At 33.0% G+C, this 17,334-nt stretch overlaps 1 protein-coding gene across 1 annotated transcript in view; it reads right to left on the minus strand.

Moving 5' to 3' along the window:
• LOC132720325 (sushi, von Willebrand factor type A, EGF and pentraxin domain-containing protein 1-like) overlaps positions 1-17,334 on the minus strand; it is a 64,899-nt gene that overhangs the window by 11,481 nt on the left and 36,084 nt on the right. Inside the window, exons 10-23 of the mRNA XM_060704483.1 lie at positions 14,884-15,057; positions 14,523-14,696; positions 11,652-11,825; positions 11,185-11,358; positions 10,370-10,543; positions 9,495-9,668; positions 8,779-8,952; positions 7,679-7,852; positions 7,290-7,463; positions 4,410-4,583; positions 3,966-4,139; positions 2,069-2,242; positions 1,647-1,820; positions 931-1,104 (exon numbers count right to left, since the gene is read on the minus strand). Coding sequence (XP_060560466.1) covers positions 931-1,104; positions 1,647-1,820; positions 2,069-2,242; positions 3,966-4,139; positions 4,410-4,583; positions 7,290-7,463; positions 7,679-7,852; positions 8,779-8,952; positions 9,495-9,668; positions 10,370-10,543; positions 11,185-11,358; positions 11,652-11,825; positions 14,523-14,696; positions 14,884-15,057 — 2,436 coding nt within the window. The remainder of the gene's footprint in view (positions 1-930; positions 1,105-1,646; positions 1,821-2,068; positions 2,243-3,965; positions 4,140-4,409; positions 4,584-7,289; positions 7,464-7,678; positions 7,853-8,778; positions 8,953-9,494; positions 9,669-10,369; positions 10,544-11,184; positions 11,359-11,651; positions 11,826-14,522; positions 14,697-14,883; positions 15,058-17,334) is intronic.

Consider the following 17,334-nt stretch of genomic DNA (forward strand, 5'->3'; position numbering starts at 1 on the left):
TAATTAAACATCATGCATATGAAAATCCTATTTTTAATCATAATTCTTTTTCAAAGAAAATTTGTATGAATATGATAGTTCTTCAGCCAGTAGCTGTGTGGCCCAGAAATGAGTTTAATGTAATAGACAAATTATACCGTGAATATGCTTAAATGTAGTATATTTGAATAGCAACCCAGCGTCAAATCATGCGACTTGTCCTATATATTTAACCACCACTGACGCAAACCATTTTCAAGTCAGGTCAGAAACAAAAATCAATCCCACCCTCAACCTTATGTTAGCTTTTCGCCCCTTAGTTTTATCATTGAGTTACCTTAGTTTTGCTCGAGACATATTTTGGTCCAATTATGGTTCATTCTTTAATAAAGTCTATTCTATTCTTATTCTATCAATATCGATTTGTACATGTAATCCTCGTTAGTTATACAGTCCGTTGCGTCCTATTTGACCACTCTTTACATGGTGTGTACAACATTATTACATAACAGCGGCGATAACAAGGAAAAAGTACGGAAGCAAGTGGGGACCAACAACGTATCTCGTCATTCTTATCAAATTGTTGTAGGCTCACAGAAAATTCCAAATTCTTATGTATGGTAATATTCTTTCTTAGCCAGTTGATTTCGGTACATACTCCAGTCCATTCACACTTTGCTCACTATTCCCAGGTATACAGAGAAAACTTTAACTGATTTTTGGTGACATTGAAACAAACCCTGGTCTAAGTTCTGATGACAGCGAGACGAGAATATAAGGAGCCATTAGTGCACTTGTTTTTGAGAAATAGATAGGATAAATCGTGTGATTTTGATAAAAAAATCGACACAGCAGAAATATATCTGAAATTCAAAATAATGTCTTATCCAAAGAAAGACATTTGTTATTAAATTTTCTAAATTGCAAAGACAGATGTGATTCAACACAAACCTATTAAATTACATGTTGCATTATCCCATTCTCCTGTATCTAGACATAGTATAGTATCTACTGTCGCGTTATGTCCTGTTGAACATGATACATTCGCTATCGCTCCATACGTGGTATTTCCATTTTGTGTAAGAGTAACTTGTCCATTAGCGATGACCGGAACAGCCTCGCAATCTTAATATAAATATCATGCATGTTCTACATTTCCTAATCATAAATTGATGTGTGACAACAGAAATGTGCTCAATGTGATAGACAAAATTTATCGTGAATATGCTGAAATCTAAAATATTTGAATACCAATCCAGCGTTTATCATGCGACATGTCATATACAATTCATCACCACTTGCGAGAATAATTTAGAATGTCAGGTCAGAAACAAAATGCAATTTAACCCCCAACCCAATGTTAGTCTTTGGCCACTTAGAGTGAATCTTATTATTTATGTACCTTAGTTTTGAGCGAGACATATTATGATCCAATGATGATAAAGTTTCCAAAGGAATGCGAAATTAGATCCGATTTTCGACACTTGAAATCCAAGTATGTCATTGACATACATACGTATGTACGTGCGTACGTGCATGCGTACGTACGTACGTACAGACATACACACATACATACAAACGAATGGTTGCTTTCACAATCAATAAATATAAATTCAAAAAATAAGAGGCATTAGGGCATTTATCAAAATAAATAAAAAGTTATTTACTCAATATTTCACATTGTGTGGTTTCCCATTTTCCAGTTTCTAGACACTTTATTGTTCCGGAGGTTGAATTGTAGCCTTTATTGCACGTGACCTCTGCCAATTGTCCATACGTTGTATTATCAGCTTCTATCAATGCGACTTCCCCTTTCAAAACAACTGGTACAGATTCACAATCTGTATTAAGACAATGATTAAGTAACTTGCAAAGCTTAACACAGCATACTTCATTACTAATGATTAACATATGAGTAATGACACGCGATTTGTCAGTAAATACTTCACCAATTTTGGGGGTATATAATTGTCATTAGTTTATGCTTTATTATTGTTCCTATTTTTTATTTTAAATCTCCACGGTCACTATAATCAATAACGTATTACGATAGTGATACAATATGATTATATAATGCGTGAAAATTTACCAAGTAGCTGACATTCAGTTGTTTGCCATTGTCCCGTTTCTAGACATTGTATTATACCTATGCTTGCATTGTAACCTGTATGACAGCTTACGTTTGCAAGTGCGCTATACGTTGTGTTATGTTCTTCTAATAATGTAACATATCCCTTTATAACAGTAGGCACGTCTCCACAATCTTAAATCACAGCATATATAGAACTAAATGGAAACACATTTTGGATAAAATCTAGACGCATCGCCTTATAAAACTTATCAATAACCATTAATTATAGCTTCTGTTAACCAATTTTACCGTATTAAAACACTGTATCATTTCAACGTCATTTACGCCAAATGTTAAAATTACATTTGCTTAAGCGCCGTCAGTGCTTATAACATTCCCTTTAAATTCTACAAATGCATTATCAAGCTGCGAAATATCACCGCAGGCTGACATTAAGGCAAAAGGAAATCAATATAATATTATGTGCATTGACATGACGATTAATATTTTTTATAACATGAAACGCTTAATAGGCGATTTCCATAAGTCTAAAACATTAGTTGTTCATTTAAAATACTATTTGTTGCGGCAACCAAATTGGCGATTACAATATTTTATGAAGTATTCTTTTTTTTCTTACTCTACAGCGAGTTATCTGTTAGATGTTTTATAGAATTAGCTCCTATATTTCTATATGTCAACAAAGTATATTTCAATTAATAAAATATATAGAGGATATTTGTTTGTTTGTGTGTAAGATGAAATTTTATTTCATCGAGTGGGCTTTAAAAACAGTATTCTCACGAGTGGCGAAGCCACGAGTGAGAATACTGTTTTTAAAGTTCACGAGATGAAATAAAATTACATCTTACACAACAAACAGACAAATTTTCTTTTTATTTTATGCTTAAAAACAAGTTAAAACGAAATTTCCATAATTTTAACGTTAATATTAAAACTGTTTCCCCCATTGAGAGCCCCATTTATTCAGAATTTCTCATTAAAAAAAAAGAAGTCTTGAGCTGAAAATAAGTCCGCCAATCAACATTAAATGACGGTGATATTTATTAATTTTATTAAAAAAATATGAATGATCGCTTGTTTTGATAATAAAAACAAACAATTCTTGTAGGGAGAAAAAGTCCAACCATCCATCCATATTTCTGTTACTTAGTGCGAATTTTATATTAGACCTGGCTTTGTAAATTGTAAGCGGCAGCCATTTTTTAAAGTTGTGTATTTCATGGAGGAAAATAATTGTGTAAGATTCAGAGGGATATAATTTGGATTTGTTAGTCATACACATTTTTAAAAGAAAGACAACTTATTTGAGGATTGAAACAAACAAAAAATAAGTGTTGACAGATGTGAAAACATTCAGAAAAGGAGCTAGGAAAATGGAAAACTCTTGGAAACCTGCTCAAGAACGCTGGGTTGATTTAACTTATTCTTCGAGTTATGGCTGTCAGTGCTTTCAATTTTTCATAAAGCATACGGCAGTTATTGCTCGTAGGATACTTTAATATGCCCAAATGTCATCAAGAGCAGTTTTGCATGGGGAAGGAATGTATTTTTGAGACTGTCAAAATGAAACAAAAAAACGAAATTTGGTGATTGGAATTTCATGAATTTGAATGAATAGAAGTAAGTTTTCTTTTTTTTATTACTTTTGACATTTAAGTTATTAATCAATTTCAGTTTTGCTTTTTCTTTAAACAGCCTGACATTATATTTTGATAATTTTCACTGTGAAATTACCAAATATAATTTTCACGGATAAATCAGTAATCCACTGAAAAGCATAAAATAAAACATGATTCTATGTCAGTCGCGTTTTTTATCTATAGAGTATGTGTATGAAATTACAAATGTTTTATATGAGAATAAATAAGGAGAGAACACGTAAGCTTCATACTTATACTTTCACATGAAGTGTTATCCCATTTCCCAGTATTACGACACATTATGGTTTCTAATGTCGCGCTATGGCCAATGTAGCACGTCACTTCAGCTAAAGCACCGAATGAGCTATTGCCGTCCTCTATCAAAGTAATGCTTCCATTATCAATCAGTAGAGGCATTCCACAATCTGCAAGAAAGAAGATAATTATTTTTCTATTTTTCTTTTTAATGTTTAGATTTGTTATATTCTCAGAAATATTCAGTAAAATGTGGTACACCTTTGGTATACCTGGACAAACGATGTGTCGCCAGCTCTCAATGTAATGTCAAAACAATGAAAGAATACGTCATGCCAAAACATGAATTTTTACGATAATGAAATCAAGGGAGGCACAAGCCAAGCTTACATATCACAATTTTAGTTATATTTGTGATCAAGATTCAAAACATTAGATACCAATTAAAGAACATCCAACGGCATCCCATTCCCCTGTATAGCGACATTCGATAAAATCTAGAGTCTCGTTGTAGCCATTTTCACACACTACTTCCGCCAAAGCTCGGTATGTGGTATTTCTTTCTTCTTTTAGATGAATGGTTCCATTGGGTATTGTTGGGACATCTCCACAGTCTGCAAATTAATAAAATCACTATAATAACTTCTATAATAACAATCATTTATATATGTATTTTGAACTGTATACTCATTTATGTTTATGCTGTATAATCATTTATGTATGTTCGGTAAATGCATTTAAAATATGTATATACGGTATAATCATTTGTATATGTACTATAAGAAAATGTATCTGCTAAAAAATAATATAACATATTATTGTTTATGTACTGTACAACGTAACCATTTTTCACACAATCTAAATTACATCAATTAGGTTCAGAAAATGTATGCAAGTATATTTGATCCAGTCATCTGCTTGAGGCACTTATATAATGGAACATCTACAACATTAAAAGTTGATAATATTTATTTAAAAGATGTCTATATGTTACACTTTATATCATACTGTAGAAGACAGTTTTTCGCAATTCTAATTTCAACATTATTAACTACACAACATTCTTTTCTTCTTAGTTAAATTTCTTATTTTAAAATAGAGAGAAATAAGAATCCCTAAAGAAAGCCCAACACGGCATAATTGAAAATGTTGCAGGCTCGGTTTAATTGAGCCTGTTCATGCACGGTACTGTAAATTGCAAACTACCGCCCACGTCCCCTAGCACCGGATTAAGCATAATTCAACATTTAACATGAACTGGTACAATTTTGAATTTTGAAACATCCGCAGATGTGTTCATATGGCGGTCATCATTGAACCTTCAATGTGACACGTTAGTGTCATTCCACGAAAAGCGTCATATGGTCCCCAAGTAAAAAACTGCGTGTGCCCTATACGAGAAAACAATGAGCGGAACTAAATGAAATGGAATTTTAACAGGGGATCTGAGGTTATGAAGCCTGCATATCACAGATATGATGTCAAAAGACAAATTTAAAAAGCAGGCCACATATCCTAAGGGTGATTCAACAGTATTCAAATGAGGAATACTGGAACCACCCAACAAGAAACATGCCGAAAAGAAAAGGAAGAACTAAAATACCACAAGCACAACAATAATGTTGTGCTGAACGATCTTAAAGGATCGGAAATATAACATTCCTGATTGAATGTACGGGGTGACATTTTACAGCCTCCACACGGCACAAACAACGCTGATGTGGCGATATAGTAGAGAGAAATAAGAATCCCTAAAGAAAGCCCAACACGGCATAATTGAAAATGATGCAGGCTCGGTTTGATTGAGCCTGTTCATGGACAGTACCGTAAATTAAATTGCAAACTACTGTCTTCGCCCCCTAGCACCGGCTTAAGGAGAATTCAACATTTAACATGAACTGGTACAATTTTGAATTTGATTAAAGACATCTTAAAATTTACTTTTAATTAGTAATTTAAGTCATGTTCATATCAATTTTGGTTTAAAAATTTAAAGATGTCATAAATACATTACTGAAAATGCCTTACTTATATATACTAACATGAACACATGAAATAAATTATCATTGACTTTCTTAAAGCTTCTTTTATTTTCTTGTATGTAAAAATTTGTCCCCTCCCCTTTTATTTGTGAAAACTTGTCTTCTGTTCTTTTTTTCCATGTGTAATTTCTTGCATAATGTATTTTGTCACTAGTTTCTATTTTCTTTCTTAACTTTTTTGAGTTTATTCATGTTAAAATATAGATTTTTTAATTTATTGAGGTCTGAAGATTATTTAGAGATGTTTCACTGCGATAATGCAGTCAGGTGTAGCTATTTATACAATGAATGCATCCAAATAACAATTGCCAATGAGTGATCTTAATTCTTTTTCTTATAATTGCAGAGGTTTAAATTATAGCATTAAGAGACGTGATATTTTTTACTTATTTCATACAAAAAGAGCTGATATACTAGGTCTACAAAAATCACATTTTATAAGAGAAATTGAAAAGAAAGTTTACTCCGAATGGGATGAATTATATTTTTAGCCATGGAAGGAAGGTCTAATGCTTTGGGTAGAGACACTTTATGTGGGAGCAATTTAGGAATTTAAACTAGTTCAGTGAGAACTGATTATGCTGAAACTTTTACAGGTATCAGTTAATTAAATAAATGTTCTACTAATTAATGTATATGCTCCAGACATTGAAAGTCCAAATTTCTTTAAAAAAACATTTATGATATTTTAGATTCGTTTATTGATAACGATTCATTAATTTTTCAACTTCAATCTTGTTCATAATCCAGACTTAGTTTACCATAATTATCAGTCAACAAATCATAATATAAAGGCTAGAATTTTTGTTATTTATTTTTTTATTAAAGATAAAACCCTAATAGACCCTTTTAGAGAATTACATGGTGGTGTCAAAAATGAACATGGAGACGACCTAACCCTATGAGATATTGTTCTTGTAACAAGCAATCTGTATCAGTTTGTACGTAAATGTGACACAGATGTTAGCGATATATCTGTTTATTGAATTATATATTTAGATATTTGCTGTGTACGTGTTAGGCACGGGAAAGGTTTATGGAGATGTCTTGTAAAATGATTTCCCCGTTTTCTACCGTTGGTGATGGTTCACAAACTAATATCATAATGTAACAAAAATAAATAAAATTTCCTTACTAATTTAATGTAAACATTGGAACATATAAAAATTAAGGTAGACCAGGATCCAATTACGATATTTATTTAATATTAAAATAACACAAAGCATTCACTACATTTAAACAGGCCAAAAATCAACAATAAATTGAAAATGTTATTACCAATTAAATCGCATGTTGCAGTATCCCAGACTCCGGTATCACGACACTGTATAGTTTGCACAGAAGAATTATAACCGGTCTCACAGGTTATCTCCGCTAATGCTCCATATGTAGTATTTTCTTCTCCGAGCAAAGCTACGTTTCCGTTTGCAACTTTTGGGGCAGCACTACAATCTAAACGACGATCATATTCTTAACATTGTTACAAATAAGTTTCTATAGAATTATCGTAAAAATATTTTGACCTACAAGTTATCATTTAATAAATTATTATAACAAATGTACACAGCAGAACTCCATTAAAATTCAAAATAATGTCTTATCCAAAGAAAGAAATGTTTGTTCTAAAATTGCCTTAATTGCAAAGAAAAATGAGATAGACTACAAACCTATTAATTTACATGTTGCATTATCCCATTCTCCTGTATCTAGACACAGTATAACATCTACTGTAGCGTTATATCCTGTTGAACATGAAACATTCGCTATTGCTCCATACGTGGTATTTCCATCTTGTTTAAGAGTAATTTGTCCATTAGCAATTACCGGAACTGTCTCACAATCTTTAATTAAACATCATGCATATGAAAATCCTATTTTTAATCATAATTCTTTTTCAAAGAAAATTTGTATGAATATGATAGTTCTTCAGCCAGTAGCTGTGTGGCCCAGAAATGAGTTTAATGTAATAGACAAATTATACCGTGAATATGCTTAAATGTAGAATATTTGAATAGCAACCCAGCGTCAAATCATGCGACTTGTCCTATATATTTAACCACCACTGACATTTTCAAGTCAGGTCAGAAACAAAAATCAATCCCACCCTCAACCTTATGTTAGCTTTTCGCCCCTTAGTTTTATCATTGAGTTACCTTAGTTTTGCTCGAGACATATTTTGGTCCAATTATGGTTCATTCTTTAATAAAGTCTATTCTATTCTTATTCTATCAATATCGATTTGTACATGTAATCCTCGTTAGTTATACAGTCCGTTGCGTCCTATTTGACCACTCTTTACATGGTGTGTACAACATTATTACATAACAGCGGCGATAACAAGGAAAAAGTACGGAAGCAAGTGGGGACCAACAACGTAACTCGTCATTCTTATCAAATTGTTGTAGGCTCAAAAGAAATTCCAAATTCTTATGTATGGTAATATTCTTTCTGAGCCAGTTGATTTCGGTACATACTCCAGTCCATTCACACTTTGCTCACTATTCTCAGGTATACAGAGAAAACTTTAACTGATTTTTGGTGACATTGAAACAAACCCTGGTCCAAGTTCTGATGACAGCGAGACGAGAATATAAGAAGCCATTAGTGCACTTGTTTTTGAGAAATAGATAGGATAAATCGTGTGATTTTGATAAAAAAAACGACACAGCAGAAATATATCTGAAATTCAAAATAATGTCTTATCCAAAGAAAGACATTTGTTGTTAAATTTTCTAAATTGCAAAGACAGATGTGATTCAACACAAACCTATTAAATTACATGTTGCATTATCCCATTCTCCTGTATCTAGACACAGTATAATATCTACTGTCGCATTATATCCTATTGAACATGATACATTCGCTATCGCTCCATACGTGGTATTTCCATCTTGTGTAAGAGTAACTTGTCCATTAGCGATGACCGGAACAGCCTCGCAATCTTAATATAAATATCATGCATGTTCTACATTTCCTAATCATAAATTGATGTGTGACAACAGAAATGTGCTCAATGTGATAGACAAAATTTATCGTGAATATGCTGAAATCTAAAATATTTGAATACCAATCCAGCGTTTATCATGCGACATGTCATATACAATTCATCACCACTTGCGAGAATAATTTAGAATGTCAGGTCAGAAACAAAATGCAATTTAACCCCCAACCCGATGTTAGTCTTTGGCCACTTAGAGTGAATCTTATTATTTATGTACCTTAGTTTTGACCGAGACATATTATGATCCAATGATGATAAAGTTTCCAAAGGAATGCGAAATTAGATCCGATTTTCGACACTTGAAATCCAAGTATGTCATTGACAAACATACGTATGTACGTGCGTGCGTGCGTGCGTGCGTACCTACGTACGTACATACAGACATACATACAAACGAATGGTTGCTTTCACAATCAATAAATATAAATTCAAAAAATAAGAGGCATTAGGGCATTTATCAAAATAAATAAAAGGTTATTTACTCAATATTTCACATTGTGTGGTTTCCCATTTTCCAGTTTCTAGACACTTTATTTTTCCGGAGGTGGAATTGTAACCTTTATTGCACGTGACCTCTGCCAATTGTCCATAGGTTGTATTATCAGCTTCTATCAATGCGACTTCCCCATTCAAAACGACTGGTACAGATTCACAATCTGTATTAAGACAATGATTAAGTAACTTGCAAAGCTTAACACAGCATACTTCATTACTAATGATTAACATATGAGTAATGACACGCGATTTGTCAGTAAATACTTCACCAATTTTGGGGGTATATAATAGATAAATACAGAATCCCTAAAGAAAGCCCAACACGGCAAAATTGAAAATGTTGCAGGCTCGGTTTAATTGAGCCTGTTCATGGATGATACTGGAAAGTGCAAGTTACCGTCCACGCCCCCTAGCACCGGCTTAAGCAGAATTCAACATTTAAACATGAAATAGTAAAATTTTGAATTTAGAAATATCCGCAGATGTGTTCATACGGCGGTTATGATGGAACCTTCAATGTGACACTTCCGTGTCATTCTATGAAAAGCGGCGTATGGTCCCCAAGTAATAAAAAGCGTGTGCCCTAAACGAGAAAACAATGGGCGGAACTAAATAAAATGGAATTTTGATAGGGGATCAGAGGTTATGAAGCCTGCGTATCACAGATAAGACGTCAAAAGACAAATTTAAAAAGCAGGCAACATATCCTAAGGGTGATTCAACATTATTCAAGTAGGAATATTGTCATTAGTTTATGCTTTATTATTGTTTCTATTTTTTATTTTAAATCTCCACGGTCACTATAATCAATAACGTATTACGATAGTGATACAATATGATTATATAATGCGTGAAAATTTACCAAGTAGCTGACATTCAGTTGTTTGCCATTGTCCCGTTTCTAGACATTGTATTATACCTATGCTTGCATTGTAACCTGTATGACAGCTTACGTTTGCAAGTGCGCTATACGTTGTGTTATGTTCTTCTAATAATGTAACAGATCCCTTTATAACAGTAGGCACGTCTCCACAATCTTAAATCACAGCATATATAGAACTAAATGGAAACACATTTTGGATAAAATCTAGACGCATCGCCTTATAAAACTTATCAATAACCATTAATTATAGCTTCTGTTAACCAATTTTACCGTATTAAAACACTGTATCATTTCAACGTCATTTACGCCAATTGTTAAAATTACATTTGCTTAAGCGCCGTCAGTGCTTATAACATTCCCTTTAAATTCTACAAATGCATTATCAAGCTGCGAAATATCACCGCAGGCTGACATTAAGGCAAAAGGAAATCAATATAATATTATGTGCATTGACATGACGATTAATATTTTTTATAACATGAAACGCTTAATAGGCGATTTCCATAAGTCTAAAACATTAGTTGTTCATTTAAAATACTATTTGTTGCGGCAACCAAATTGGCGATTACAATATTTTATGAAGTATTCTTTTTTTTCTTACTCTACAGCGAGTTATCTGTTAGAGGTTTTATAGAATTAGCTCCTATATTTCTATATGTCAACAAAGTATATTTCAATTAATAAAATATAACATGATTCTATGTCAGTCGCGTTTTTTATCTATAGAGTATGTGTATGAAATTACAAATGTTTTATATGAGAATAAATAAGGAGAGAACACGTAAGCTTCATACTTATACTTTCACATGAAGTGTTATCCCATTTCCCAGTATTACGACACATTATGGTTTCTAATGTCGCGCTATGGCCAATGTAGCACGTCACTTCAGCTAAAGCACCGAATGAGCTATTGCCGTCCTCTATCAAAGTAATGCTTCCATTATCAATCAGTAGAGGCATTCCACAATCTGCATGAAAGAAGATAATTATTTTTCTATTTTTCTTTTTAATGTTCAGATTTGTTATATTCTCAGAAATATTCAGTAAAATGTGGTACACCTTTGGTATACCTGGACAAACGATGTGTCGCCAGCTCTCAATGTAATGTCAAAACAATGAAAGAATACGTCATGACGCGTTAATACATGTCGACATGCCAAAACATGAATTTTTACGATAATGAAATCAAGGGAGGCACAAGCCAAGCTTACATATCACAATTTTAGTTATACTTGTGATCAAGATTCAAAACATTAGATACCAATTAAAGAACATCCAACGGCATCCCATTCCCCTGTATAGCGACATTCGATAAAATCTAGAGTCTCGTTGTAGCCATTTTCACACACTACTTCCGCCAAAGCTCGGTATGTGGTATTTCTTTCTTCTTTTAGATGAATGGTTCCATTGGGTATTGTTGGGACATCTCCACAGTCTGCAAATTAATAAAATCACTATAATAACTTCTTATAATAACAATCATTTATATATGTATTTTGAACTGTATACTCATTTATGTTTATGCTGTATAATCATTTATGTATGTTCGGTAAATGCATTTAAAATATGTATATACGGTATAATCATTTGTATATGTACTATAAGAAAATGTATCTGCTAAAAAATAATATAACATATTATTGTTTATGTACTGTACAACGTAACCATTTTTCACACAATCTAAATTACAGCAATTAGGTTCAGAAAAAGTATGCAAGTATATTTGATCCAGTCATCTGCTTGAGACACTTATATAATGGAACATCTACAACATTAAAAGTTGATAATATTTATTTAAAAGATGTCTATATGTTACACTTTATATCATACTGTAGAAGACAATTTTTCGCAATTCTAATTTCAACATTATTAACTACACAACATTCTTTTCTTCTTAGTTAAATTTCTTGTTTTAAAATAGAGAGAAATAAGAATCCCTAAAGAAAGCCCAACACGGCATAATTGAAAATGTTGCAGGCTCGGTTTAATTGAGCCTGTTCATGCACGGTACTGTAAATTGCAAACTACCGCCCACGCCCCCTAGCACCGGCTTAAGCATAATTCAACATTTAACATGAACTGGTACAATTTTGAATTTTGAAACATCCGCAGATGTGTTCATATGGCGGTCATCATTGAACCTTCAATGTGACACGTTAGTGTCATTCCACGAAAAGCGTCATATGGTCCCCAAGTAAAAAACTGCGTGTGCCCTATACGAGAAAACAATGAGCGGAACTAAATGAAATGGAATTTTAACAGGGGATCTGAGGTTATGAAGCCTGCATATCACAGATATGATGTCAAAAGACAAATTTAAAAAGCAGGCCACATATCCTAAGGGTGATTCAACAGTATTCAAATGAGGAATACTGGAACCACCCAACAAGAAAGATGCCGAAAAGGAAGAACTAAAATACCACAAGCACAACAATAATGTTGTGCTGAACGATCTTAAAGGATCGGAAATATAACATTCCTGATTGAATGTACGGGGTGACATTTTACAGCCTCCACACGGCACAAACAACGCTGATGTGGCGATATAGTAGAGAGAAATAAGAATCCCTAAAGAAAGCCCAACACGGCATAATTGAAAATGATGCAGGCTCGGTTTGATTTAAATTGCAAACTACTGTCTTCGCCCCCTAGCACCGGCTTAAGGAGAATTCAACATTTAACATGAACTGGTACAATTTTGAATTTGATTAAAGACATCTTAAAATTTACTTTTAATTAGTAATTTAAGTCATGTTCATATCAATTTTGGTTTAAAAATTTAAAGATGTCATAAATACATTACTGAAAATGCCTTACTTATATATACTAACATGAACACATGAAATAAATTATCATTGACTTTCTTAAAGCTTCTTTTATTTTCTTGTATGTAAAAATTTGTCCCCTCCCCTTTTATTTGTGAAAACTTGTCTTCTGTTCTTTTTTTCCATGTGTAATTTCTTGCATAATGTATTTTGTCACTAGTTTCTATTTTCTTTCTTAACTTTTTTGAGTTTATTCATGTTAAAATATAGATTTTTTAATTTATTGAGGTCTGAAGATTATTTAGAGTTGTTTCACTGCGATAATGTATAAATTTCAGTCAGGTGTAGCTATTTATACAATGAATGCATCCAAATAACAATTGCCAATGAGTGATCTTAATTCTTTTTCTTATAATTGCAGAGGTTTAAATGATAGCATTAAGAGACGTGATATTTTTTACTTATTCCATACAAAAAGAGCTGATATACTAGGTCTACAAAAATCACATTTTATAAGAGAAATTGAAAAGAAAGTTTACTCCGAATGGGATGAATTATATTTTTAGCCATGGAAGGAAGGTCTAATACTTTGGGTAGAGACACTTTATGTGGGAGCAATTTAGGAATTTAAACTAGTTCAGTGAGAACTGATTATTCTGAAAATTTTACAGGTATCAGTTAATTAAATAAATGTTCTACTAATTAATGTATATGCTCCAGACATTAAAAGTCCAAATTTCTTTAAAAAAAACATTTATGATATTTTAGATTCGTTTATTGATAACGATTCATTAATTTTTCAACTTCAATCTTGTTCATAATCCAGACTTAGTTTACCATAATTATCAGTCAACAAATCATAATATAAAGGCTAGAATTTTTGTTATTTATTTTTTATTAAAGATAAAACCCTAATAGACCCTTTTAGAGAATTACATGGTGGTGTCAAAAATGAACATGGAGACGACCTAACCCTATACAGCAAGGTAGATGAGATATTGTTCTTGTAACAAGCAATCTGTATCAGTTTGTACTTAAATGTGACACAGATGTTAGCGATATATCTGTTTATTGAATTATATATTTAGATATTTGCTGTGTTCGTGTTAGGCACGGGAAAGGTTTATGGAGATGTCTTGTAAAATGATTTCCCCGTTTTCTACCGTTGGTGATGGTTCACAAACTAATATCATAATGTAACAAAATTAAATAAAATTTCCTTACTAATTTAATGTAAACATTGGAACATATAAAAATTAAGGTAGACCAGGATCCAATTACGATATTTATTTAATATTAAAATAACACAAAGCATTCACTACATTTAAACAGGCCAAAAATCAACAATAAATTGAAAATGTTATTACCAATTAAATCGCATGTTGCAGTATCCCAGACTCCGGTATCACGACACTGTATAGTTTGCACAGAAGAATTATAACCGGTCTCACAGGTTATCTCCGCTAATGCTCCATATGTAGTATTTTCTTCTCCGAGTAAAGCTACGTTTCCGTTTGCAACTTTTGGGGCAGCACTACAATCTAAACGACGACCATATTCTTAACATTGTTACAAATAATTTTCTATAGAATTATCGTAAAAATATTTTGACCTACAAGTGGACACAGCAGAACTCCATTAAAATTCAAAATAATGTCTTATCCAAAGAAAGAAATGTTTGTTCTAAAATTGTCTTAATTGCAAAGAAAATTGAGATTGACTACAAACCTATTAATTTACATGTTGCATTATCCCATTCTCCTGTATCTAGACACAGTATAACATCTACTGTAGCGTTATATCCTGTTGAACATGAAACATTCGCTATTGCTGCATACGTGGTATTTCCATCTTGTTTAAGAGTAATTTGTCCATTAGCAATTACCGGAACTGTCTCACAATCTTTAATTAAACATCATGCATATGAAAATCCTATTTTTAATCATAATTCTCTTTCAAAGAAAATTTGTATGAATATGATAGTTCTTCAGCCAGTAGCTGTGTGGCCCAGAAATGAGTTTAATGTAATAGACAAATTATACCGTGAATATGCTTAAATGTAAAATATTTGAATAGCAACCAAGCGTCAAATCATGCGACTTGTCCTATATATTTAACCACCACTGACATTTTCAAGTCAGGTCAGAAACAAAAATCAATCCAACCCTCAACCTTATGTTAGCGTTTTGCCCCTTAGTGTTATCATTGAGTTACCTTAGTTTTGCTCGAGACATATTTTGGTCCAATTATGGTTGATTCTTTAATAAAGTCTATTCAATTCTTATTCTACCAATATCGATTTGTACATGTAATCCTCGTAAGTTATACAGTCCGTTGCGTCCTATTTGAGTTACGAGTTACTAAGTCGTGGCCACGAGTGGCCACGATATACTATGTCGTGGCCACGAGTTACTAAGTCGTGGAAACGAGATAGCTATATAGCTAAGTCGTGGCCACGAGATAATTAACCAATCAGAATACACTATATATATTATGATTTTTTTTAAACTTGACAACTTACTTTTACATGGAACATTAATTTTTGAAAATATTGAAGATATTCACTTTGAACTTGTCTTTAAGATCATAATAGAAAGTCACCTTCCAAGGCCCATCAGACATTATTTTTTACTATAGCTCTTTGTTGAACAAGTTTGTGATCGAATTGGTAAGTTTGTACGTACTACGGCCTGTTAACCTTGTTTATACGATAACATGAGAAGGAATAAGTCCTGGTTTATTTTATTTGTAAGGGACATTGCCCATGAACAGTAAATAGCCTATAAGGTAAAATCCTTGTCTGATGAATAATTTAAAAAGGATAAGGCATGGTTAATGAAACCCAGAAAGATCATTGCACTTGATCAGTAGATGACATCTAATATTTTCGAGGTAATTGGGTCAAACATCGGGTCACAGTGACGCTAAATGTAAGGTTATTGACAAGTCAATAAGTTGTATAAATGACACTTTTACAGGCTGGTGAAGAAGGGGCATCTTGTACTATAGCACATGTCTAGTTAATTAGGTAAATTCATATAAATGGTGTAATCTGATTGGTTATTTATCTCGTGGCCACGAGTTAGTAACCCGTGGCCACCACATAGTATCTTGTGGCCACGACTTAGCTATCTCGTGGCCACGACTTAGAAACTGGTGGCCACGACTTTGTAACTCATGGCCACGACATAGTATTTCGTGGCCACGACTTAGCTATCTCGTGGCCACGACTTAGTAACTCGTGGCCACGACTTAGTAACTCGTGGCCACGACATAGTATCTCGTGGCCACGACTTAGCTATCTCGTGGCCACGACTTAGTAACTCGTGGCCACGACATAGTATCTCGTGGCCACGACTTAGCTATCTCTTGGCCACGACTTAGTAACTCGTGACCTCGACATAGTATCTCGTGGCAACGACTTAGTAACTCGTGGCCACGACATAGTATTTCGTGGCCACGAGATAAATAAAAACACACACACGTCACATTTGTGCCACCGTACAAGCTAGTTAAAAAGGTAAATTATACAATGCAATATTTGGTTTGTATATATCGGTTCCAGCTTGTGTTAGAACTAATGAAGGGCTCACTGAATATGTCAGCTGTCCCATCGGTCTAAAACAAGGTGGCATGGCTTCGCCAATTCTATCTTTAGTTTTTATTGATGAATTACTTAAACGAAATAAAAATAGTGGAATCAGAGGTATCCAGCTGTTCCCTGATACAACCGAGTTATCATCTTTATTAATTGCGGATGATTTGGCATTAGTTGCAGATATTGTGGTTGGTCTTTAAAAGTTATTAAAATTGGTAAAAAATGTCTATGAGTCAAACGTAAATCTAAAGAAATGGTGATTAAGAATGGTGAGAAATTAGCGAAAAGCAAGAAATGGATTTAAAATAATCAAATTCTTGCAGTAATCAGCAATTTTAGTTATGTGGGTGTAACTTTAACACAACAGTGGTCCATAAACAGAATGACTACTGAACAAGCGTCTAAAGCAAAAAGAATACTTATTTGTATACTTTCGTAATTATATGACTACGGACAGTTACCCCCGAAAGTATTTTTTAATATTTTTGACAAAAAATGTGTTACTTTATGGATCAGAAATTTGGTTTATACGCAAGTTAGTACAACCAGAGTTAGTGCATAACTATGCATGCAAAATATAT

This window comes from Ruditapes philippinarum, unplaced genomic scaffold, assembly GCF_026571515.1.
Source record: "Ruditapes philippinarum isolate M1 unplaced genomic scaffold, ASM2657151v2 ctg2376_1_1_1_1, whole genome shotgun sequence".
NCBI classification, from domain to species: Eukaryota; Metazoa; Mollusca; class Bivalvia; order Venerida; family Veneridae; genus Ruditapes; species Ruditapes philippinarum.